The sequence below is a fragment of the Balaenoptera borealis genome, assembly GCF_965194805.1.
Source record: "Balaenoptera borealis genome assembly, chromosome: 13".
Taxonomy (NCBI): Eukaryota; Metazoa; Chordata; class Mammalia; order Artiodactyla; family Balaenopteridae; genus Balaenoptera; species Balaenoptera borealis.
In genome coordinates, this window is record NC_138870.1 from 2954518 (window position 1) to 2979417 (window position 24900).

A 24900-nucleotide genomic window follows, 5' to 3' on the forward strand; every position below is an offset into this window, starting at 1 on the left:
TGGCAATATTAGCCAAAGTGACCCACAGATTCGATGTATCTACAGATGGATTTGATTATATCTACAGATGCAATCAAAATTCTAACAGCCTTTTTGCAGAAATGGAAAGCTAATCCTCAGGTTCATACGGAATTACAAGGGGCACCAAACAGCCAAAACAATATCAAAAAAGAAGAACAAAATTGGAGAACTCACTTTTTCCAATTTCAAAACATATCACAAAGCTAGGTTTTGTAGTATTAAAACAGTGTGGTACTGTCATAAGGATAGATACATAGAACAGTGGAATAGTATGGAGGGTCCAGAAATAAATCCATGCACCTATGGTTAAATGATTTTTGACAAGGGTGTCAAGATCATTCAACAGGGAAAGAATAGTCTCTTCAACAAACGGTGCTGGGACAACTGGATATCCACATGCAACGGAATGGAGTTGGATCCCACACCTTACACATAAACAAATGTTAACTCAAAAAATGGAATGATCTAAATAAAAGAGTTAAACCTATAAAACTCTTAACAGAAGAGAAGAGAAGAAAAGTTAGGGGTAAATCTGCATGACCTTGGTTTTGGCAATGGATTCTTAGATATAACCCTAAAGGCACAAGCAACAAGGGAAAAAAAAACAGATAAACTGGACTTAATCAAAATTTAAAACTTTGTGCATCACATGACATCATTAAGGAGTGAAAAGAATATATAGAATGGGAAAAATATATTTGCAAATCACGTACCTGATAAGGGTTTAGTTTACAGAATATATAAAGAACTCTTACAACTCAACAAAAAGACAAACAACCCAATTTAAAAATGGACGAAGTGGGCAAAGAGTTGAATAGACATTTCTCCAAAGATGTATAACATGCACATGATAAGGTGCTCAACATCATTACTCTCTAGGGAAATGCAAACCAAATGAGATACCATGTCACAGCCAGCAAGATGGTTATTAAAAAACCAAAAACAAACAAAAAAACCAAGCGTTGGCAAGAATATGGAAAAATCGGAACCCTTATACACTGCTAGTGGGAATGTAAACTGGTTCAGCCATTGTGGAAAACAGTTTGGTGGTTCCTCAAAAAGTTAAACACAGAATTACCATATGACTCAGCAATTCTACTCAAAGGTATATATGTATCTAAAAGGCATGAAAACGGGTACTCAAATAAGCACTTGTACACAAATGTTCATGGTGGAAACAGCCCAAATGTCTATCAATAAGTGAGTGGATAAACAAATTGTGGTATATCCACGAAATATTATTTAGTCATAAAAAGGAATGAAGTACTGATACATGCTACAACATGAACCTTGAAAACATTGTAAGTGAAAGTAGCAAAACACAAACATGTATTTTATATTCCATTTATATGAAATACCTTGATCAGATAAATCCTTAGAGACAGAAAACAGTTGGTGGTTGCCAAAGGCTGGGGTAAAGGAAGAAAGGGGAATTGTTTAATGGGTTTTAGTTTTGCAAGATGAAGAATTCTCGAGATTGGTTACACAGCAACATGAATATATTTAACTAAACTGTACACTTAAAAATGATTAAGGGCTTCCCTGGTGGCACAGTGGTTAAGAATCCGCCTGCCAATGCAGGGGACATGGGTTCGATCCCTGGTCTGGGATGATCCCACACGCTGCGGAGCAACTAAGCCCGTGTGCCACAACTTCTGAGCCTGCGTGCCACAGCTACTGAAGCCCGCGCGCCTAGAGCTGGTGCTCCGCAACAAGAGAAGCCACGGCAATGAGAAGCCCACGCACCGCAACGAAGAGTAGCCCTCACTCGCCGCAACTAGAGAAAGCCCGCGTGCAGCAACAAAGACCCAACACAGCCAAAAATAAGTATAAATAAAATAAATTTTAAAAATATGATTAAAAGATGGTAAATTTTATATGTTTTTACCAGAGTAAAAAAAAAAAGCCCATCTATAAATACTAGAGATCAGCTAGTCCAACCACTTATTTTACACATGGAGAACTGAGGGCCAGAGAAGGGGATCTACTTGCCCTAAATCACAGCTGGTCAAAGTCAGAGCAGAGAGCAGACTCCTACTCCAAGTCTAGTGCTTTCTACTTTACCTCTTGCTGTATTTGCTTTGAGGCTCAGAAACTGAAACAAACAATGATGGGGAAAAAAGAACTTTAAACTTAAAAGAAAAATGGTTAAAAACTTAGATCATGTGCAATTAAAGAGAAAATATACTACGTGGGAAGGGTAATGGGGAGTAACTGCTTAATGGGTATGGGGTGTTCTTTTAAGGTGATGAAAATGTTTACGAACTTGACAGATGTGGTTACACAACATTGTAAATGTAATAAATGTCACTGAGTTGTACACTTTAAAAAGGTTAATTTTATGTTATATGAATTTCATCAAAAATTAAAAAAAAAAAAACTAACTTTATATCTATCTACTGACAGACTACTGACAACCCACTAAGTATTCAAACCAGAAAAAGAATCTCAAGACGCAGATATACAAACAACTACTACCGCAGAATTTTCCTTAATTCATTCAAATATTTATCAAGTTCCAGGCACAGTGCTAGGGAGCACAGTCTAGGAAAAGAAACAGACGTGTGAATAACAAGAAGCGCGGACGACTAGGATAGCGATGTTGCCATAAATATTAGAAAAGTTGGATGGGAAAACTAGAATGTGCAGGAGGGAAATAATCTGTTGGCTTTCAACATGTTAATTTTGAGCATCCAAGAGCAACCGGGATTTTGTACATCCAGGAAATACAAGACTATGTTTCAAAGATCTGGGATTAATCAGCTCAGTAGCATTAACTACGGAAGGTTATAAAGAATAAATACACACTACAGAGACAATTTTTAACAATCCAATTCTTCCACAAAAAATTTACACCATAAAAGTTACTCTAGTTTCCTCTCTGAGTACAAATAGATACTCTAAGAGACATGGGTCGCCAAAGGCATACAGGGAATTTCTGCATTTGACCTATCCATATTCCTGAAAGGGATGATAGGTCTAGATGTTTTGGCTTCAATTTCTGATGCTTTGGGAAATGAAATTATCTAGTGATAAATGTCACAATACAATTTGCATTTGATACAATATGTGCATAGTTGTAGCAAAAACTGCCCAATATGAGGTGATAAAATAAATGAGTAAAGCTTGTCAGTAAGCTTCAATTTCATTTTAACCACTAGAGGGCTACCTTGTCATTTGATTTCTGATCTCTTAGCCACTCAATTTTAGAAATGCCAATCACCATTAACTTAAAGCAACTAGGTTTATTCTGCAACAATTTCTCATTTAAATACTTATCAATACATAATTATCAAACCACTTTATACACCAGAGGACCTTGCGGGCAGGAAAATGTGCTCATATACTAACATTTGGAGTGACTATTCATTCCCTCCTTAGTATAACGGGTAACAACAGAAGAACTGATAAGGCCTGAAATAAGAAAATTCAAGTTCTCTCATACTTCTTGGTCAGCTTTTATAATACCGATGAACTTACGTTTTAAGTGTTCCAGATGTCATAAGTTCAGTCACCAAAACGATGCACTTCTTTCCCTTTACTGTGGATTCCCAGGAATCATAGAATCGGACAATATTGGGATGCTGAAGACCCTTTAACATTTCAGCCTCTTCTTTAAATCTCTGCCTCTCAGACTTTGTTAACTTTCGATCCTAAAATCAAAAAGCAAGACAGAATACAGTTCAAGATTGGGAGTTTGGGACTGACATGTACACACTACTATATTTAAGACAGATAAACAACAAGGACCTACTGTACAGCACAGGGAACTCTTGCTCAATATTCTGTAATAACCTAAAAGGGAAAAGAATTTGAAAAAGAACAGATACATGTATATGTATAACTGAATCACTTTGCTGTACACCTAAAACAAAAATAAAGGAAAAAAAAAACAGAATATGCTTTTAAGATAATAAAACACCAAGTCACATAGTTACACTTAGATGCTAAACATGTATTAAATTATAATGACCAATACTGTTAAAATATAACATCCTAACACTGAAGTTACTAATAATTAATAATTTCATCAGCCCGTTATATGAGTGTGAGAACAGGCTAAAGTGTATTTAAGAAAACTCTTGATTATAAAGTCATGCTTGAGGGACTTCCCTGGTGGCGCAGTGGTTAAGAATCCGCCTGGCAATGCAGGGGACATGGGTTCGAGCCCTGGTCCGGGAAGATCCCACATACCATCGAGCAACTAAGCCTGTGCGCCACAGCTACTAGCCCGCAGGCCACCACTACTGAAGCTCGCACACCTGGAGCCCGTGCTCTGCAACAAGAGAAGCCACCGCAATGAGAAGCCCGCGCACCACAACGAAGAGCAGCCCCTGCTCACCACAACTAGAGACAGCCTGCATGCAGTAACGAAGACCCAACGCAGCCAAAAAATAAATAAATCAATTACTTAATAAAATAAAGTCATGCTTGAGATTATTTTAGTATCTTTACTGTTAATGTGTGCTTCAGATACACATTTTTTAGGTACAGTTAATTTACCACTTCCAAAATAAGTCACCTATTGACAGAGATATGCAATTTAATAATGGAACAAGTATGGGTTTTGGAAGTGGTGACATCTAAATATAAATTCTGTCTTTGCTTCAACTAAAATTTCCTTCATGAATAAAGTCAAGTCCTCCATATTCATGAGTTCACATACCCAGATTCAGCCAACTGCAAATCAAAAATGCTGGGGGTGGGTGGGGGGTGTTGGGGGGATCAGAAAATACCAAAAAGCAAAACTTGAATAGTCTGCCCACATGCTGGCTACTATTTACATAGCATTTACATTGTATTAGCTATTATAAGTAACCTAGAGATGATTTAAAAGTATATGGGAAGATATGCAAATACTGTGCCATTTTATAAAAGGGACTTGAGCACCCACAGGGGTGGAGGGTGGGGTCCTGGAACCAATTCCCACCACCCCCCGGGGATATTGAGGGATGACTGTGTATACCTTCACCTCATAGGACTCTTGTAAGAATTAAATAATCTACTAGATAGATTTCATTTAATTTAGTCTACTAGGTAGATTTATTTAAAGTGCCTGGTACTTCATAGGTTAATTCACTTCTTATCTGAGATAACTGGAGAAAAGCACTTAATCTGTTGTTCTTCCCTTAACAGAGTCCCATACACACAAACTCTGTACTGTCCTGTAAATTAAAATTGAAACTGTCATATAATATTCTATCAAAGCATATAATACGTATTTTAACGAAATAGTCCAGGCATATAATAACATAATGTGTCTATGATACAGTTAAATAATTAAACATTAAAGACATAATTTAAACCTTCCTATGTAACTAGATGGCCTTTCCCATAACTATTCCTCACCCTTGAATAACAACCACTACCCTGATCGGATATACCATTCCCACATGGGTTTTTACACTTTAGGTGAAATGTTAGGATTTCACAAAAAGAAGTTATAGAACATGTACTATTTGGAAGGTGGCTATTTTCCACTCAACATTGTTTGAACTCACCCATGATGGTATAAGGAGACGTTACAAGATATCTACCATATTACTGTAACTCCATTCATTATCACTGCTATGCAGTTATCCACTGTCTGAATACACCACAATTTATATATAACCTCCTACTGATCAATCTTTAGGCGCTTCCCCATTTTTTTGCTATTACAATATGGCAAAGGTTTTGCAGTGTTAATCTCTAGGATGCAGGCTCTTATCTTGGAGTCTATAAACCCCTTTAAGGCAGGTTTGTGAACGTGTGTGAAAACAAATATATCTTTATTTTTCATTAACCTTGAATTGAAACTTAATATTTCCTTGAATGAATGTATGTACCTAATGGCATTCAGCAGTACCTGTGATTTGTCACCAACAGACCTAGGTATTTTCATATCACGTAACAGTGGTTGCAGATTATCTCAAAATACCACAGTAGGCATTACTTTGAAATTATGATAGCTATTAGATCTTCCAGTAGATCTTATTAATACACACTAATAATGCATACTATATCACAAATTTAAAAGTTTTGATAACTATTTTAATATAATTTGTTTCCAATATAATCCTATGTATTTTACTATATGGACTTAAAACAAAACATTTTTCTAGCCTTCACTAGCCTTCTGGGGCACAAAAAAAAGAAGTACACCTATTAGGATATATAGCTAGTGGTAGAAGTGCATAGGGAATAGGCATCTTCAGTCTTCATAGGTATCAACAAATTGCTTTTCAAAGGGACTGTACCAACTGAGTTTCCCAATAGCTTTGCATGAAGGTTCCCACTGCAGTACATGGTCACTAGCAACTGGTATTATCAGACATTAACTTTCGTCAATTTGATGGGTGTAAAAAGTCATGTTCTATAGTTTAATTTACATTTTCAGAGTCACTAAAAAGTGTGAGAAACTTTGTTTTCTTTGCAGACTACTTAAGACCCCTCTTCTGCAAGGAACTGATGCTTTATCTTACTTGTAGCAGTTCTTAATAGATTATGGATGCTAATCCTTTATTGGTTTTATGAGTTACAAATACCTTTTCTCAATTTGCGGGTTGTATTTTCACCTTGTTTATGATGTCTTGATTTACAGATGTTTTTATTTCACTGTATTTCAATTCATCTATCTTTTACTTTGTGGTAGGTGGATTTTATGACTTCAGTAATTTTTCCAGACACTAAGGTCATAAGTTTTTTTCTTTTCCTTTTTAAAATATAAGTTTGTTTTGTTTGCCACATCTGGGAATTGTTGAGGAATTTATTTGGTTGGGTAAAAGAAGGGCTGACTGTTATTTCTGTTCTGTATCAACCAATGGCCCCAATACCATTTAATGAACGATCCATCCTTTCCACAGAAGTACAGTTCTGTCTCTGGATTCTACACTCTATTCCATGGTCTGTCTAGTCCTGCGCTAATACCATACTTTCTTAATTGCTATCACTCTTGAATGATAGTTTAGATGGATGTAGAATTCTAGGTTGGTTTTCTTTCAGCACTTTCAAGATACTGTTTCATGGTACTCTGGCATCTACTGTAGCCCTCAGTATACATGTCCTCCTTTGTAGGTTATCTGTATTTTCTCCCTGGTTACTCTAAAGACTTCTAAAAAAAATTGTGCTCTGCACATTCACTACCATGCATCTAAGTTTTATTTTATACATAATGGGGCTAATTGTGCTTTTTAAGCCCAAAGTTTCAGGTATTTGTCTTCGCATCAGGAAAATTCTCAACGATTACCTTTTTGAATACTGCCTCCTTCCATTCTCCATTCTCTTCTAAGATTTTCTATGTATATCTGTATGTGTTATGTGTAAGGGTGTGTGTGCGTGGAACCTTACTCAATCCTTCATATCTTTTAACTTCTCTCTCATTTTCCATTTCTTTCTCTCTGCTGCCTTCTGGGCAGTGTTCTCAGATCTCCCTTCTTGTTCATGAATTCTCTCAAGTTATTATCATGTCCAACCTGCTTATTACCTTAAAAAAATTTTTTTTTAATTAATCAAACTTTAAAGTCTAAAGGAGGCAGAGATGCAAAGGACATGTGGCAAGGTCTCAGTCCCTGCTCCAGAAATACGAGATGAACACAAACTAGACACTTGCAACTAGCCATACACGTCTTGAAGGGCTGGGTATACCGGTGAGTCAGACATATATTTGGACATCCATACAGAAAATAAAACGAGGTCAAGCAGTCAGTCTGTCACCAAAAGTACCCACCAGAGGGTCTGATAAAGGCAATTCAGTCACTACTTCAGTGCCTACTTTCCCAGCTAGCATCAAAAACAAAGCAAGGTGGGAAAAAAGGGGAAAAAAAGAAAATGAAAAAGAAAAAAAGTTGGGCACTAACTAAAGACTTCAGTGGAGAAGGAATTCTCCTGCCACTTCTCTAGGCCCAATGCCTGGGGGAGGGATTTGTCCCCACTCAGTGGTAACCCCACATGTGGGGTTTTGAATGAGAAATGGTAACTGGTGGCTCAATTTGCAATGATCCCCACCAACCTCCACCCCATTCCCTGCTTCATGAACAGACAAGTTTTCCCAGCATCCTCTTGGAATTTCCTCCCTCTCAGGGTTCATCTCCAAAATTATTTCCATCTCCAAATCATCACTGCAAGATTGCCTTCTCTCAAAGTTCTATAAAAGCCCACTTTCACAGCCCAGTATCACTTTTATTTCCACTCCTAACCTGAAGCTGCAACCATCCACAAAGTCACATACCTTGTCCACTGAGACTCAGATCCATAGCAGCAGAGCTGTTTTATCTTGGGCTATCTTCCTAAACCGTTCCTTTCCCAAAGAACAGACGGCCAAAGGGCCAAAGGACAAGTCGAAGTATCTGGGGCCAGATGACTGAGGAAAGTGGCACTTGTTACTTAGTTTTTAATTGCAATACATTTTCATTTCTTGAAGCTCTTTTTGGATCTTTATCAAATCAGTCATTCACTGCCCCCTCCAATACCATCCTGATGTTTTTGTGGTTTTAGTTTTTAATCCTTTAATTCTTTTAAAATAATGTGCTTTAGAGGCTCAATTCAATAACACTTTTATCTGAGTTACTGGGGATCTAATTTTGCCTAGTGTTTTGGCTGCTGACATTCATTCATGGTGGTTTGTTTCTTCACATGATTAACAATAGTGGATAATATGGTTATCTTAAACTGTGATTTGCCTGTTGGAATATCCTCAGTTGTGTGTGTATTGCTGTGGACAGGCTCTGAGTTTATTTATGCCTAGTGCTGCAGGGATATTACTAGTCTTGGTGATGCCTGCATGTAATCAGTTCAAATTTGAATCTCATACTTGTATGAATACAGGTCCCTGATTATGTATTCTCCGGGTGAACTTTTTTCAGCTGACTTGGGAAAAATTGTCTTTTCCCTGACTCAGAAACTGAAATTTTCTCTAGTCTGTCTTTATATTAAAGGTTTTGTTCCCTTTTAAGGAACAAGTTTATTGGATCTCAGTTCCAATACCTGTTGGGGCTTAAGACTTCATCTATCCTTGGGGAGATAGTAAAACCGTGTGTCTTAGTTAACAAGATTGAAATTGTCCCAAGAAAAACCCTAGTGTCAATTCACACTTTTCCTACTCTGGTTTCTAGTTTCTTCTTAGTTTTTAGACCTTGGAAATTATCCTGACAGCCTTATAAGCTCAGCTATGCATTTAAAAGGATAGGTTTCTGTAGTTCCTCTCATCAAAATTTTCAAAATGTCTGGTATTTTACAGTGGGAAGAGTTTTCAGCTTGTTTGGTTTTCTATTTACTGACAATAGGGTTCCCCAATATATGTTTTAAAAAAAATATTGTTTACCATATATTCTTAAATGTTCCTCATTTAAGGAAACTTTATTCAAAAAATGAAGGAAAATCTAGATCACTTGCTGACTCTCTTATACATTACTGTTGAATTACAAAAACTTACTTTAAAGAAATTGTGAAAAGTTAAGCTATTCTCAAAACAATCAGAAGACAGTAATCACATGAGCCAAATGAAATATAATATTCTACCTACCATTAAGTGATATTTAATTTTTATATTTTAATATATAGTCTACCTGATTGTCTTGATAACTACTCTTATTTTCTGTAGCATGCAACATTCATTTCAGTTTTAGTAATTAATGTATATCTTCATATATGTTTAATTAAATTTTAACAAATGCTTGAGTACCCTGTGTCAGACAACAGGACAGGACAAACATTAGAGACAAGGTTCCTGCTATTCTAGACCTTACAATGTAAGAGGCAGAGGCATTAATTTTATTAGGTATTATAAAGAGAAAAAACTGAGTGCTTTGAGAGTATATCACAAAAGACCCAATTCTGTGTGCACAAGCTAGTGTTAGCCCCCCATATCAGCAGGTTACCCTAAGGGCTGAGATCATGAGCATGAAAGTACCCACAGTTCTAGTTTCACAATACTTGAAATGCTTAAGACCACAAGAGTCTGTAAAAACTGCTAAAGGCAAACTTCGAAATGCAGGATAGACTAGAGGCGACGAGACTCAAAACTTTAATAACAGTGAGCTACAGAATTTAAATTTATTTATTTAAATTTGTTTATTCACCCAGAGTTTAGAGCTTCTGGAAAGTATATCACTTACAGTAGACCATTGTAGCTGAAACTTGGAATATACATTATACAGGATAAGGTAGTATACAGTACTTAATAGCCAATGAAATGTTTTCTCTCAACTGGTATATAACTTTAGCCAGAAACCGTCACTAGACGTTAACCAAAACTGTAGCCTAATTATTCTACATTGTTACTTAAATTTTAATTTTAATTTAAAATCTACTTAAAGACTGTTTCTTTCACATCTACAATTCCAAGTTTTCAAAACTGCTTTAAAGTACACAAGGCTTGTAAACCTTTTCTGCAGAAACTCAAACCAAAAGTAATTCACTCGTGTCTGTCTCTACTACCACCACCCTATCTATTTCAAGCCATCACGGTCTCCTCTGGATTTCTGCAATAACCTACTAGCTGTTTCCACACGGCTAAACATCTCCCTGTACAATGTGTTTTTCCACTCTGTCCAAATACAACCAGAATATTTTAAGGTCAACTTAATCAATTCTGTGGTATGCGTACTTTATTAATTCTTAGAAATATCGTTTTCCACATTTTAAACATCTCTGAAATTAGAATGTATCACATAATTGAAATCTTAGACTCAGTGAAGTACTGTATGTCCTAATCCTGTTAGGATAAAGGTGGAAAATCACTGTGACCAATGAGGTCCCACACAATGCAATCCTTGCCCACTTTTCAAGCCTAATTTCTTGTCACTCTCATGTGCCTTTCTCAGACATGTCATGCTTCTTCCCACTCAGGTCCTTCACACACGCTGTTCCCTCCATACAGGATGTCCTTCCATCAACCTTTTTTCCCTGGTTAATGCCCAGCCATCCTTCAAAGATCTGTCATTTCCACAGGGATACCTTCCTTGGCTGTCCCTCACTCTAGGTTAAATCACCCCCTGCCATATATATGTATAGTTTCATGAACTATGTATATGCCTCTTTCAGAGCTCTTAATCACAAGTAATATACTGAGATTTACTCTAAAAGCAGTGACAAAATGCCTTTTTCAGTGTTCTATCTTTAGCATCTGACAACCTAGCACTGTTCAATTGCCATGTGTTGAACGAATCCATGAATGTGCTTTCCAAAAAAAGATGTGTGTGTACATTTTTCACAAGTAGTTAGCCTTTCCCCAGGAATAGAAGAAATTCCTATGACTTAAAAGCAAGGTGAGGATTGAAACTGGGCCTCTGAGACTCAGTAACTTAACACAACTCAAACACTATGACCAACCTGCAATGGTCAATGCTGCCACCATTTTGATTTTAAAAAGTATTTGTTAAAAGCCATTGTAAAAAATCTGCCAACTACTTATTTATAGCAAAGTATAAATAAGGGTGGGCGGGGGGACCAAACAGGGACTTCTTCCTTCTTCCAAAAACCTACAATCAATTTTTTTCTGAAGAATAAATACACTGAATGGCAACCTTAAAATTCTATGGGATTATTGTGTTTAACTTTTATCTAATTTTGCCTAGAAGTCATCTATACTGTAAACAGAGGCTATTTTATATGTCTATTATAGATTTTTATCCTCCCTGAAAGCTATTGATGATTTATTTTAAGGGGTCTGAGAACCTCACTTTAAACCTTTAACAGTAGAAATATGACTACAGGGACTTCCCTGGTAGCACAGTGGTTAAGAATCCTCCTGACAATGCAGGGGACACGGGTTCGAGCCCTGGTCCGGGAAGATCCCACATGCCGCGGAGCAACTAGGCCTGTGAGCCACAACTACTGAGCCCGTGTGCCACAACTACTGAAGCCCGTGTGCCTAGAGCCTGTGCTCTGCAATGAGAAGCCACGGCAATGAGAAGCCTGCGCACCGCAACAAAAGAGTAGCCCCCGCTCACTGCAACTAGAGAAAGCCCGTGCGCAGCAAGGAAGATCCAACGCAGCCAAAAATAAATAAATAAAATAAATTTAAAAAAGAAAGAAAGAAAGAAATATGAGTACAGATCCTCAACTAAGTAGGGAAAAAACCCAAACAAATAATTTGGTGCTTCTTTCAATAATCTGTCAACTTGTTCTATCTATAAGCCTTCTATTCTTTAAATCTAGGATCATTTCGTATCTCAGAGAACTATACTATTTCAGCATCCAAAAGAATTTGTTAAGACAAAGTAAAATAGATCAAAACTAACATAAGCAAATAGACCTGTAAGAACAGCTGGGGTTTTAAAAATAATATTTGTTGGGTGTTTGCTATTTACACTAACTGGTTGTTTTACTTCTGTTCTCATTCTCAGAAAACCCTTGTGAGATATTAGGAAATATTACTTTATTTTAACAGATGAACAGACTCAGAGAAATTTAATATCTTCCTCCAATTCACAATGAAAAGCAGAACCATGAACTAACTGAAAATTTGATTCACAGCTCATGTTCCATTCACTATACTAGACAAACATTTAATTTCTTCTAGGACATTTTTCAGAAAAGCCACGTTGATATTTCTGCTATTAACCAGGGATCACTGAAAAGAACTAGGCACTTTACTAAATTATAAATTATAGTTGAAGGTAAAATAAGAGGAGTATATATTGTTTAAACATTATCAACTGTCAAATACAACAAAAAAGCGGACTCACAGATATATATATAGAACACACTAGTGGTTACCAGTGGGGGAGGGGGCCAATCTAGGGGATGGGGGAGTGGGAGGTACAAACTACAGGGTGTACCATAGGCTACAAGGATGTATTGTACAACACAGGAAATGCAGTCAATATTTTGTAACAACTGTAAATGGACTGTAACCTTTAAAAAACTGTATCAAAAATTAAAGACTTCAACACTTAAAAAAGCATTACCAAGTGTTAAATTATCGTGACAATGATAAAATTTATTTTTTATTTTCAGTATCAAATGAGATTTAGAACAGATTAGCACAACTGCTGCTTTTTGGTGCCTTCTCTCCAGCATTATCAAACTGGATATTCCTGGGGGCTTGATATACCATCCCAATTGCAACATTCATTACCTTCAGTGCAAACGAGAGCTGACGCAGCTAACCCGCTCTATTCATTTCATTCATTTCTTTCCACCTACATAAAATTGTTTTGACAGGCTAAATGAACAAAACCAAGGATCACTGTCACATGACCTCCCATAACATGCACAGCTCCCAGAGGCTAAGGGGTGGAGGTGGGGGCCCAGCAACAACTGAAACAATTGTTCATCTCAGTACCATCCAAATAACAGTGCTCAGTAGATTATTTGCTGATGCAATTTCTTCTTGGGTGAGTGAGAAACACAATGTTAGTATTTGGTACAATGACCTTACAGCAATTTTACATCTTCAGCTCCTTGCTTTGTACAAAGTTATTTTATTTTAAATATCTTCTAGCGGCATCTTCTCTTTATCCCTAAATTTCGGTATTTTCTGAAGTAGCAATCCTATGCCTTCCTATTGCTTATTTTATCAGCCCCAGAAGCAAACCTTCCAAATAAATTGTGCAACTGCAACAGTGAGCTTGATTTTCATTAAATTAAACCAGAAATAGTCACTTTATTAGCTAATATCTGTACCCCCAGAAAATTTGGCCCTCTAGACTTATTAACATTTAAACTTCTATTGCATTTTATTTTTAGCAATATTCAAAGTTTTACTACTAAATTAAGACCACATGTGATAAGTCTACATATCACAACATGGGTGGAGAGAAGTATCTGGAATTCCTTGATTAGAATATTTTAGGTCAATATTGGAGTCCTCCCTACTTATCATTTTCTGCACCACACTGACTTAGCAAAGACCTGGGCATCTATTCCATTTTTTAAAGTGATACTAATTGTTGGGTGTTGGAATATGGTAATAAAAACTTGTCTTCAGGCAGAGAGAACAGCAGTTTGAAACATTGCTTTCCAATGCACCATGGGTTCCAGTTAACATTTACCAAAAATTTTTTAAATTATTCTGTATTTTGAAAGAAGAAATCACATAACTGACTATTTAGTCTGGCATACCTCTCTCTCATAGGCCTACATGGTCTCATAACAATTCAAAGACTGCAGAAAAGTATTTTGTACTCTAAATACTTCTATCTACTAAATACTTTGCCCTATTCTTCTTGAAAACTCCAAAATAATTAGACACTGAAGGCCTGGGGAAAGGTGGGAAAAATAACTCCTAGAAGCAGAATAATGATGCTCATGCAAAAACTCTTAACTGTTAATTAACAACAATGACAAAGATTAATAAGGCTTTTAAGGTGTTTTGAAATACAATATGAAAAGTAAACCGGGATTTTATGTAGCCAAATCTAGAGTAAACTCCTACTACAAATTTCATTATGACCTTCCAGTCTGATACCCTTAGAGAGGAACAGGGTCTATCCCATAGAGAAGAGAGTCTATTTGAATTTTCCTCAATAGGTCAATAGATATGATAATTACAGGGCAGGGGCAGGGAGCAGATGGACATTTAAAAAATGACATTGTGTCCCTTGCTTCTCCCTAGCATCCTCTAAGAACTATTCTGAAATAGTCCCAGTTTCATAAAGACAGAAAAAAAGGTCATCAAAAGAATAGCAAAAAAGAACCTGGCTGTTCTATCTAACTCCTCCTCCACTGATCCCTTCTTCCTCTGGCTCATCTTTATTTGCATTTTTAAAAATTTATTTATAAAAAGGTTCTCTGTATCAAAGCAGGAAGAAAAAATAATTACTTACACAAGAAAATCTACAGTGCTTTCTCAAACCAGATGTGTGCCAATTTATATAGTTCTACCACTAAGCATCCTCTACTTCACCCCCAAACCTGGGCCACAAATATATAAATCTGGGGCCTGAGATTCTCTTCACCCCTCTCTTTTCAGGGACACAAAAACCAAATGGAACTCAAAAATATCTAGAGCCTGGCACATACAGAAAGTTTTATGTTAATGCTAAAAATATAGCAGATACTTTTAAGAGCTGAAACACAAAAATGTAAACACATTTAGTCCTATTAGAAAACAGCAAACTACTTTCACTAAATGACTTAAAATATCCATTGTATATAATACAGCAAAATTCAGAACACTACCCCTAGCCATTCTCATAAATTTTAAAAGGTTTTATTGAGCTAAATTAGATTCATTTGAATGTGAAGGCAATTAACTGACAGGGCTAAATTTCAATTGTTATAGGTAGGGCCTTATACTAAAACTTTCCAAAGAGAACAAAAAGGCCAAGGTGGGGACAAGAAGGGGAGATGAATGTGGGCACAAAGATCCAAAAATTCTTGCTTATTACAGGAAGAAAATTTTACACTTCAGAGACAAATGTTACTCTGCAATGGATATAGAAAACAGTGTCCAAAGTTTTTTTAAATGGGGTAATGAAGAGTTGCCAAAGGGGGAGACCAAGAAAGCAAAAACTTAGTGGGTCATCCTGTTAAGAATCTGCCACCACAGGAAAGCAAACGTGGTGGGCACACATCACAAAAACAGCAAGAATCTCATCACAGAATTCAGAGCCTGATATCCAAACTTGTTTCATTTTGTTCAGGAAAGAAATCAGTAAAATAAAGTCCAGTATATAAGAACACAATGTATTAGCTTTTCAGTGTGCATGACAAAATATTCATCTAAGAAAATAAGAACGCAAAAAAAATTTTTTAATTAGAAAAAAAAAAGGAGGGAGGACTCCTTAACATACCTGTTCATGTAACTTTAAATACTCCTATGTTATCTTTTCTTCTAGAACCCTCTCATCAACTCAGTCTTAACCTCTCTCTCTTTACCATACCACTTGAGGGGCATGGAATAAATATTTCAGCTTTCCAAGGAAACCCAGAAGTGCAGAAAGCAATAAGATTTGAAGAGTAAGGAAAAAACAACAAACAAAAAAAAAACCTGAAAGCCTGATTTGCACAAGCACATCTGCCTTAACAGAGTTTTATACTGAGAATAAATACTTGATATCCTCATGCTTACCAAGGTCGGACTATTTTACTGTAATGTTTTACTAATTCTGGAGTTCAAATTAATATTTACAAACGTCTACTGCACATTTTACGACCAAAAAGACTCCATATACCTCCAAGCCTACAAAGTTTCTTCCACAAATCAGCTTATCCACTTCAATTTCCCTGTTTCTCTTTGTCTTCCCAAGCAGTAAAGTTGGAATCTCTTTTAATTCCTGAAATTCCATCATTTTCCACATCTCATTTACATTACTGCAACCTAGTAAAAGGTACAACTACCTCCTATCAAAATAACTATTGCCTAATTACTCTTTTCCTGCTTCAATCTCTTAGATGCAGATGATCTCCAAAACACTTTTTAATCATACCAAGTCCCCTGCTCTGAAACCGTGAGTGTAAAATTAGCCAATCAATTTCGCCCAATTACAAGAATCTTCTGGGGTGCTGGTTAACCAAGGATTCTAGGGCATTACCTAGTGAATCAACCAACAGGAGAAAGAACTTGTTATGAACCAGTAAGTGTGGGAAATCCTCTATTACATCAAATCCATATTCCAAAGCCACTCAGATCCACCTTCTTTTTCAACACTTTCCAAAACAACCCACCACAGGCAGGAGGGAATCCTATATTCTCACATGGCATACTCATCGCTTCTTCTACATGCCTATAACTAAAGAAACTGACATAAGTTTCTCTTTGTTGTAAAATGGAAACACCATCTTTCTTGACTAGCTAAGAGTTATTTTCAGGATTCAACATACTGCATGTGAGCTTTTAAGACTGTGAAAATAATTATACAAAGAACATAATTTTTATGTCAGATACTCCATTCATAGCGATTTATTCCTCTATACGTACTCCTGAATATAATTCACATTTGGCCGTTTTTACACTGCAGTGGAACAGACTACCTGAAGAAGTCATCGGAGAAGTTAGCATTTTCTTAATTTGGGACTACAGACATATCAGGGGTGGGTAAAAGAATTCTGTGCTCTAACTTAGACAATTAATTACAAATTTATATATGTATATTCTGACTCAACTAATTGACCAAAAGATTTCTTTCACAAGGCAGTTTGCTTTTTTTTAATTACATTAGCAACCAAATGATAACCTAAGTGGCAAATTATAAATTCAATGTATTAATTGTTAATTTCATTAATAAATTAATGCTGGCTGCAAGCAGGTTGGGCACACATGCCCTAATGTCAGCAAATTTCCCCATTAGTTACTCAGAAGTCCTTTACCAGTTAAAGATAATATTTCTGCAGTTATAATTTGTAATTGAAAAAGACATTCTCATAAGAATAAGTTATTTAAAAAGGAAGACTGCAACAACTTGGTTTAGACTGGCAAGTAAACATTAATTTGATTTTAGTTGGTTTTAATTTGCATTAAATTGAAAGTCTGTTTTGATTTTATAGTTGTATAAGATCTATAAAGCACAGGGTGTATATATTTTTTCTTCTACTTATACAAGTAATATTTTAATAATTTAAGTCACGCTAAGTGTCATAATTTTTTTTCCTTTAAAACATGTCTAACAATGAGATAGAACTTCAAATCCATTAGGAGGCTACTGTTAAAAACAAAAAACAAAAACAAAAAAACTTAGAGACTAACAAGTGTTAGCAAAGATACAGAGAAACTAGAACCCTTGTGCATTATTGGTAGGAATATAAAATGGTGCAGCCACTGTGGAAAAGTTTGGCATTTACTCAAAAAGCTAAACACAGAATTACCATATAACCCAGCAATTCCACCCCTAGGTTTATACCCAAAAGAACTGAAGCAGAGACTAAAACAGATAACTTGTACACCAATGTTCACTGCAACAGTATTCACAGTAGCCAAAGGGTGGAAACAGCCCAACTGCCCAACAGCAGATGAATGGACAATAAAACCTGGTAAATATGTAAAGTGAATATTATTCTGCCTTAAAAAAGAAGTTCTGATACATGCTATAATATGGATGAAACATGAAGACATTATGCTAAGTGAAATAATACAGACACAAAAGGACAAATACATGACTCCACTTATATGAGATTCCTAGAATAGGCAAATTCAGAGACAGAAAGTAGGAAAGAGGTCTTCAGAGGCTGGGGGAAGGGGAGAATGGGGAGGTAAGTATTCAATAAGTTCAGACTCAGTCTGGGAGGATGAAAAAGTTCTGAATATAGATGGTGGTGATGACTGCATGACACACTGTTAATGAACTTAACAATTGTATGTACACTTACAAAATGGTACATTTTAGTAAACTGATGGCTATATCCAACCCCCTACAAGTCTAAACATTACTGGATTTTGTGGAACCCTGTTCTTGACACTTAAGAAAATGAGATACAAAATTCAATTCAGGGTAGGGCAGGCAGGGGGATGCTACTGGGGGGAAGCCCACTGAGAACTTCAAAAAGTATAAACAATGTTTCTACTTCCTATACTAGATAAGTACTTGATGTATATGTTGAAATATATGAGATATTGTATATAGTTCTTTTACACTTAAGAGAAAAATAATGTCTACTGATCACCTTTATCAACTCCCTAAATAAGAGAAAAATAAGTTGTAAATTTCACATCTTCTTATTTTCAAGGCAAGTAAATAATTCTACCTCAATACCGATCTCTTCATAAGTTTAACTAGGAACTAGACTAGTTTTTGCATTAATATTATTATTATTATAACCTAATCCAACTGTCATTTCACCCAATGAATTGATTTTAATGTATCTCTTTTTTAAAAAATCACTGTTAATAACATGATCAGTGGGTATACAGGGAATTTAAATATTTTAAAACTTACATAAACTTTTTAAAGAATACAGAAATGTAGAACATACATATATCTATGTATGCACCTTCTGTATTTGTCACATCTTAATGTTTTGCCATATTTGCTTTAGATTAATTGTAAGAAATAAAAATACTGTTCTTCCCTCCCCCTCCACATAGCTAGCCACTGTCTGGAATATGGCATTTATCATGCCAATGTATACTTTTATAGTTTTACAACATATGTACACATTCATGAATGATATACTGTACTGTTTTATATATTCTGATTTTTTTTTTTTGGCAGCATGCAGGATCTTAGTTCCCTGACCAGGGATCGAACCCGCGCCCTGTGCAGTGGAGGCGCAGAGTCCCAGCCACTGGACCGCCAGAGAAGTCCCTTGATTTTTATATAAATGTTACTACCTCTGAACCTTTTCTAAATCTTACTTTTTTTGGCTGATCTTCTAAAATGAACTAATTTCCTACCCCAACAGAGTGTACCTGACTAAATAAAACACATACCCTTTGTCAAATTAGTACCAATAACTATGGATTTTCAAAGTAAGCATTATGTATCTAACTATAGTTTGCAATACAGAAAACTAACCTTTGAATTAGCATGCTTTAGAAGCTGCTCCTTAATCAGAGGGAAAAGAATATGCATGTTTCCTTTTAGTTAAATCTTGTTCATAATTTTCAAAATATGGATACTATGGAAGACAGATCTTATTTACTGAACATATCCACCTAACTTTAAAAGTTAGATCTGACTGCATTTTATATTTGGCCTTCAGCTGGCTTGAAAGTTTTTCTGGCAAAAAGGAAATTAGTTGCTGCTTTAAAACTATTTTATTTACTACCCATCTTGACAATGAAGTTTTAGTTTATGTAGAAACATAATTCTTTCACTTAGAAACAAATATAATTCCTCAGTCTTAACCTTTAAACTCTGACATGAGAGATCAGTTCCAATCCCCTACATGTCCAGACTTATATTCAAAGAGTAACTGAAAATTAAGTAAAGGTTTTTTACCATTGCCTTCTTTTATTTCTAGAAGAGGAAAAAAAAAAATTGAAACAAAATCAGATTTGTTTCATATCACGGCTTTAGCAACATGTTAAAGGCATCTCTATAATCAATCATAATGGAACTCTAGTATCAACCAATATGTTATTCATCCTAATGTCAGCTCTGCAATTCTTACTGAAATTATATACAGGGTTATTAAGTACCATGCTAAAGCACAAACAATCCAAAGTATAAGAAGGGGAGGCACCTGCAATTGAGAAACTTAAAGGGGGATGGGATGGGGGCGCTCCAGGATAAAAAAAAAAATTGCTGAATACAATTAACCATATAATAAGACTGAACCAAATAAAACTGTCATGTTTGTCAGTCATAATGACTGAATATAGACCAATGATTCAACCCAACACATGACTGAATTATTTTCCTTTCATTTCTTCTCCCAGTGGTTTGGAAGATACCCTTATTTAATTCTATCGGTGCTTACTTTTAGTTGCCCAACAACATTCTTTAACTTATATCTCGACTCAGGATCTAGAGAGTGCCTTAAAATTGAGTTTAAAACATGTTTACCACCTTCCTTACCTACTTCTTGCTGAAGTTATCTGGAGATTGATTATTGCTTGCTTTTTGATTTCAGAGATTGTTCATCATAAATGCCCCTTACAGCCATTCTTACATTTTTAACAATTTCATATATATTGTCAGTCATTATAAATAAAATGGCTTCAATTCTTGATGCCTTAATTCTTGTTTCAATACTCCAGTTCCTTTAAACACAGTACATGCCATGGTCTTCTGGCATCTAATTATTGGAGTGAAGAGTCTGATTTTAGATCTTTAGTAAGTAACAGTATTTCTCTACATGGATATTTATAAGCTGCCCTTCTCCCAATCTTTAAAGTTCAATTATTTTGCTAGATTCTTTGTGTAAGATGTGGGTCTCTTCTTGGTTTTTGACTAGAATGAAGTGAGTTCTATCTGTCTGTATACAAATAACTTTTTTGTTTTTAACTCAGAAGAGTCTTCTTCTAGTCTATCAGTTATTGGTCTCTTAGAAATCTCAATTATCCATAAATTGTTTCTCTCTTCTCTGAATTCACTTCCTATTATTATTGTCTTTCTTCTTTCATCTGCATTCTGAAAGTAACCTCCTTGTCACTAATTTGATTTTCCATGGCATCAGTTTTTTTTTTTTTTTTACCAAGTTCAATGTGGTTTTATATTCTGCTATTGTTTTCTTGAATTGCTTTCTCTAGCCCTCCTTAAAATATTCTGATTTTCTTTCTCTCGTGCCAAAAGCCAAGTCTCCATGTATCTTACTGAATATGTTGGCATTTTAACTTATACTTTTTTTTTTAGAAATTCACGTTCTTTTATTTATTTATTTATTTATTTATTTATGACTGTGTTGAGTCTTCGTTTCTGTGCGAGGGCTTTCTCTAGTTGCGGCAAGTGGGGGCCACTCTTCATCGCGGTGCGCGGGCCTCTCACTATCGCGGCCTCTCTTGTTGCAGAGCACAGGCTCCAGACGCGCAGGCTCGGTAGTTGTGGCTCATGGGCCCAGTTGCTCCGCGGCATGTGGGATCCTCCCAGACCAGGGCTCGAACCCGTGTCCCCTGCATTGGCAGGCGGATTCTCAACCACTGCGCCACCAGGGAAGCCCCCTTAACTTATACTTTTGGATCCTGCACGGTTCTTCTGGATTCTCTTCCTACACCCATGCTTTTTTCTTTTGGCTCTTTCTTGAACAAGGATAGATCTTCCAAACTTGTGTTTATAGCCCCACTGTATGCCACACATGTGGGAGGCACGTGACTGGGTGGGAAAATTGACAGCCACCCAGCAAGAAACCTGAATGCTAGAGAAAAGCTGAATGATTTTATTACTCTCTCTCCATACAATGCCACAAATTCATTGCCAAATGAAAAGGTGATCGAAGAAGATGAAGCCAAAAATGCAGGCTGGGGGGAAAGGATTTAAAACTATGTCAGATAGTTACTAAAAAATTTTTCCCCTGGATTTTGTGATAATTTTTGGTAATTAGATCTTTTAAGTTTGTAACTTGTGATTTCTTTTCTCATTTCATGTAAATATATATTTTCATAATTTCTTTAAAAAAAATTTTTTTAGAGTACATTAACAAATATTGTGACTATAAAACAGTAAAACTGGAAGTGAAAGGGCAGGGAACTAGAAGTAACTCTTAGAAATTAAAGATATGCTCATCGAAATAAAAATTCAATGAACGCTTGCAAAAATAAATGCCAAATCAAAATAGCAGACAAGGAGGACTTCTCTGGTGGTCCACTGGTTAAGACTCCGCCTTCTAACACAGGGGACATGGGTTCGATCCCTGGTCGGGGAAATAAGATCCCACATGCTGCGTGGCAACGAAGATCCCACGTGCCGCAACTAAGACTCAGCCAAAAAAAATAGCAGATAAGGGGTTGGCGGCAGAGATAAGGAGGTGGGGGTGGGGGAGGAGCAGAGTCACTACACGAGTTTCAACATACAAATAAATATGCCCCAGAAAAAAGAGAACAGAGTAAAATAGGAGTAGAAATTAGAACATTCCCCAAAGCAGAGAAACATTTCAAGGGTCCATTAACAAACAACCCAACACAATGGATGGTGAGAAAAAGTAAAAACAAAACAAACAGAAAGGACACCCATTCCTGTAAGTTTACAAAACCAAAAAATATCCAGAGGGTGGGGAGGAATATCAGCAGTACCAAGGAGAAAAAAATGATATTAACAGAATCCTAAACAAACCCAGAATTCAAAGTTTACCATAATGCATACTTTTTTACTAGCAAACTTATTACCATACTTCCTTCTATTTGTCTTACACTGACAAATATTAAAAAAAGAGAGAGGAACACAAGGGATTCAGGAAACATATTCAATCTATTAAGGAAAACAAACAAAAGCCACACATAGTTGTGCAGCATGCTTAGAGAGCACCAAGTCCAGAACAGGGGTATAGAAAACTCTGAAAGGAAGACTCAATGTATCGGGTAGGACAATGTAAAGAAGACTTTGAAAATGTGCTAAGAAAAACACCAAGGCAACTGGAAACTACATGAAAAACAAAGCAGTACAAATTAGTACAAAAAGGAACTGTATCCATACTACATGGCTCAGAGATAGATATGGACAGTCATAAATACTTGATTTTCACTTTTAGACATTTTTAAAGCACAGAGACAGGATATTAATATTACTCATCTTGATCATTTCAAATACATATAATGAAGGTTAGATAGTAGAATTGAAGAGAAGATGGTGCGGGTGGTATTATCTTCATCTTACAAAGTAGAATAGAAACTGCCTTTGACAGGACAATAACTACGCGTGTGGCGTGGGCAGATTATCTAAAGTTGCCACTGAAACCATTTAAACTCTGATCATTTCCATACCACCATTAGGGCTGTGGCTGTATTATCACCAACTTTTTTTCTTTTAACCTAATGTTCCCTCAAAAATCCATCTTCTTATAAAACTTAAATTTATAGTTAAAAGAAATCTTATATTACTACTCTGAATAAAATCCAGTGATCTGAGGTTTGCACATCCATTCAAGGCTAAAATTAAAAAGATACACAAAAACAAATGCTGACAAAGACACAGAGAAAGTGGAACCCTAATTCACTGCTGATAAGAATGTAAAATGGTGCTACCACTTTGGAAAACGGACTGACAGTTCCTCAAAAGATTCAATATTGAGTTACTTTATGACCTAGCAATTCCAATATTCACTATCAGCCCAAGAGAAACAAAGTATATGTCCATACAAAAACTAGTGGCATTAATGTTCATAGCCGCATTATTCATAATAACCAAAAAAGTGGAAACAACACAAATATCAGTGATGAATGGATAAACAAAATGTCGCATATTTTTAAATATTACTCATTGTATGGATATTACATAAAAAAGAATGACATACTGATACGTGAAGTACTGATTCATCCATACAACATGGATTGAAAACATTATGCTAAGTAGAAGCCAGTCACAAAAGGCCACATATTGTATTATTTCATTTATATAAAATGTCCAGAACAGGCAAATCTTTGGAGATAGAAAGTAGGTTAGTAGTTGCCCACAGCTGGAGGGTTGGAGAGAAAAGAGGTTTCTTTTGGGGGTGATGAAAATGTTCGAAAATTGACTGTTATGATGGTTGCACAACTCTGTGAATATATTAAAAACCACTTTATTTTATACTTTAAATGGGTGAATTGTATGGTACGTGAGTTATCTCAAAGCTGTTTTTAAAAAATGCAAATGGCAAGTTAATAAAATAACACAAACCATCATCAAATGGATTTAAAAACTGCCATATTTAGTCAAACCTATGGTCTGTCTAATCCAGTGCTCTGTCTCCGACAGTGCCAAAAAACAACAACAAACCATATATATAGTAAGAAGAAATGGTCTATTTCCTTTAGAAAAGATTATGGAGAGAGTTCTAAAGCCATACTATCACTCATCTAAATCCTTTAAAGAACTGTTATCAGCCTCTCTTTGTACTTGCAATGATTAGTTCCAATGTTTACTAGCCACTGAACAGAGAAATACTATCTTTATTTTTATCCTAAATTTACCATTTAGTTCTTTTGTGCATGTGTCATTTTAATAGATGACAGGGAGTCCAATATAATAATATATTCTCCCTCATAATTTTATATAGACTTTTCAGGTCATCCAACTTTGGTAACATCTGCTTTACAAAGTTCTTCCATAGACAGCTAACAATTTGGTATCTCAATGATTCTAAAAACCACAAAGAAAAGGTCTGATTCGTTCTTCATGACACAGCCCTTTAACCATTTGGCAAAAGCCATCATTGCTAGACCCCCTAGAGATTTTATTCTTTAGATGCAGAGGGCTGACTGTGCTCTACTGCTACAAGTTTATTTCTTAGCGAAAGAAGGATGATACAGAAGTGTCCTGGCCTTATTTCTTAATAATAGTAGCTACTATATGTTAGTATACCAAGAACTAGTTACCATGCTAGAGAGACCATACGTAGTCTCATTTAGTATTTGTAATAACCCTAAAAGGTACATGCTATCAT

At 35.9% G+C, this 24900-nt stretch overlaps 1 protein-coding gene across 19 annotated transcripts in view; it reads right to left on the reverse strand.

Annotated features, from left to right (window-relative positions):
- Nucleotides 1–24900, reverse strand: part of WNK1 (WNK lysine deficient protein kinase 1) — a 133941-nt gene that overhangs the window by 69416 nt on the left and 39625 nt on the right. For all 19 annotated transcript variants that reach the window (XM_082349040.1, XM_082349042.1, XM_082349026.1 and 16 more), the window contains exon 2: nucleotides 3502–3674. In XM_082349040.1, the coding sequence (XP_082205166.1) occupies nucleotides 3502–3674 (173 nt within the window). The remainder of the gene's footprint in view (nucleotides 1–3501; nucleotides 3675–24900) is intronic.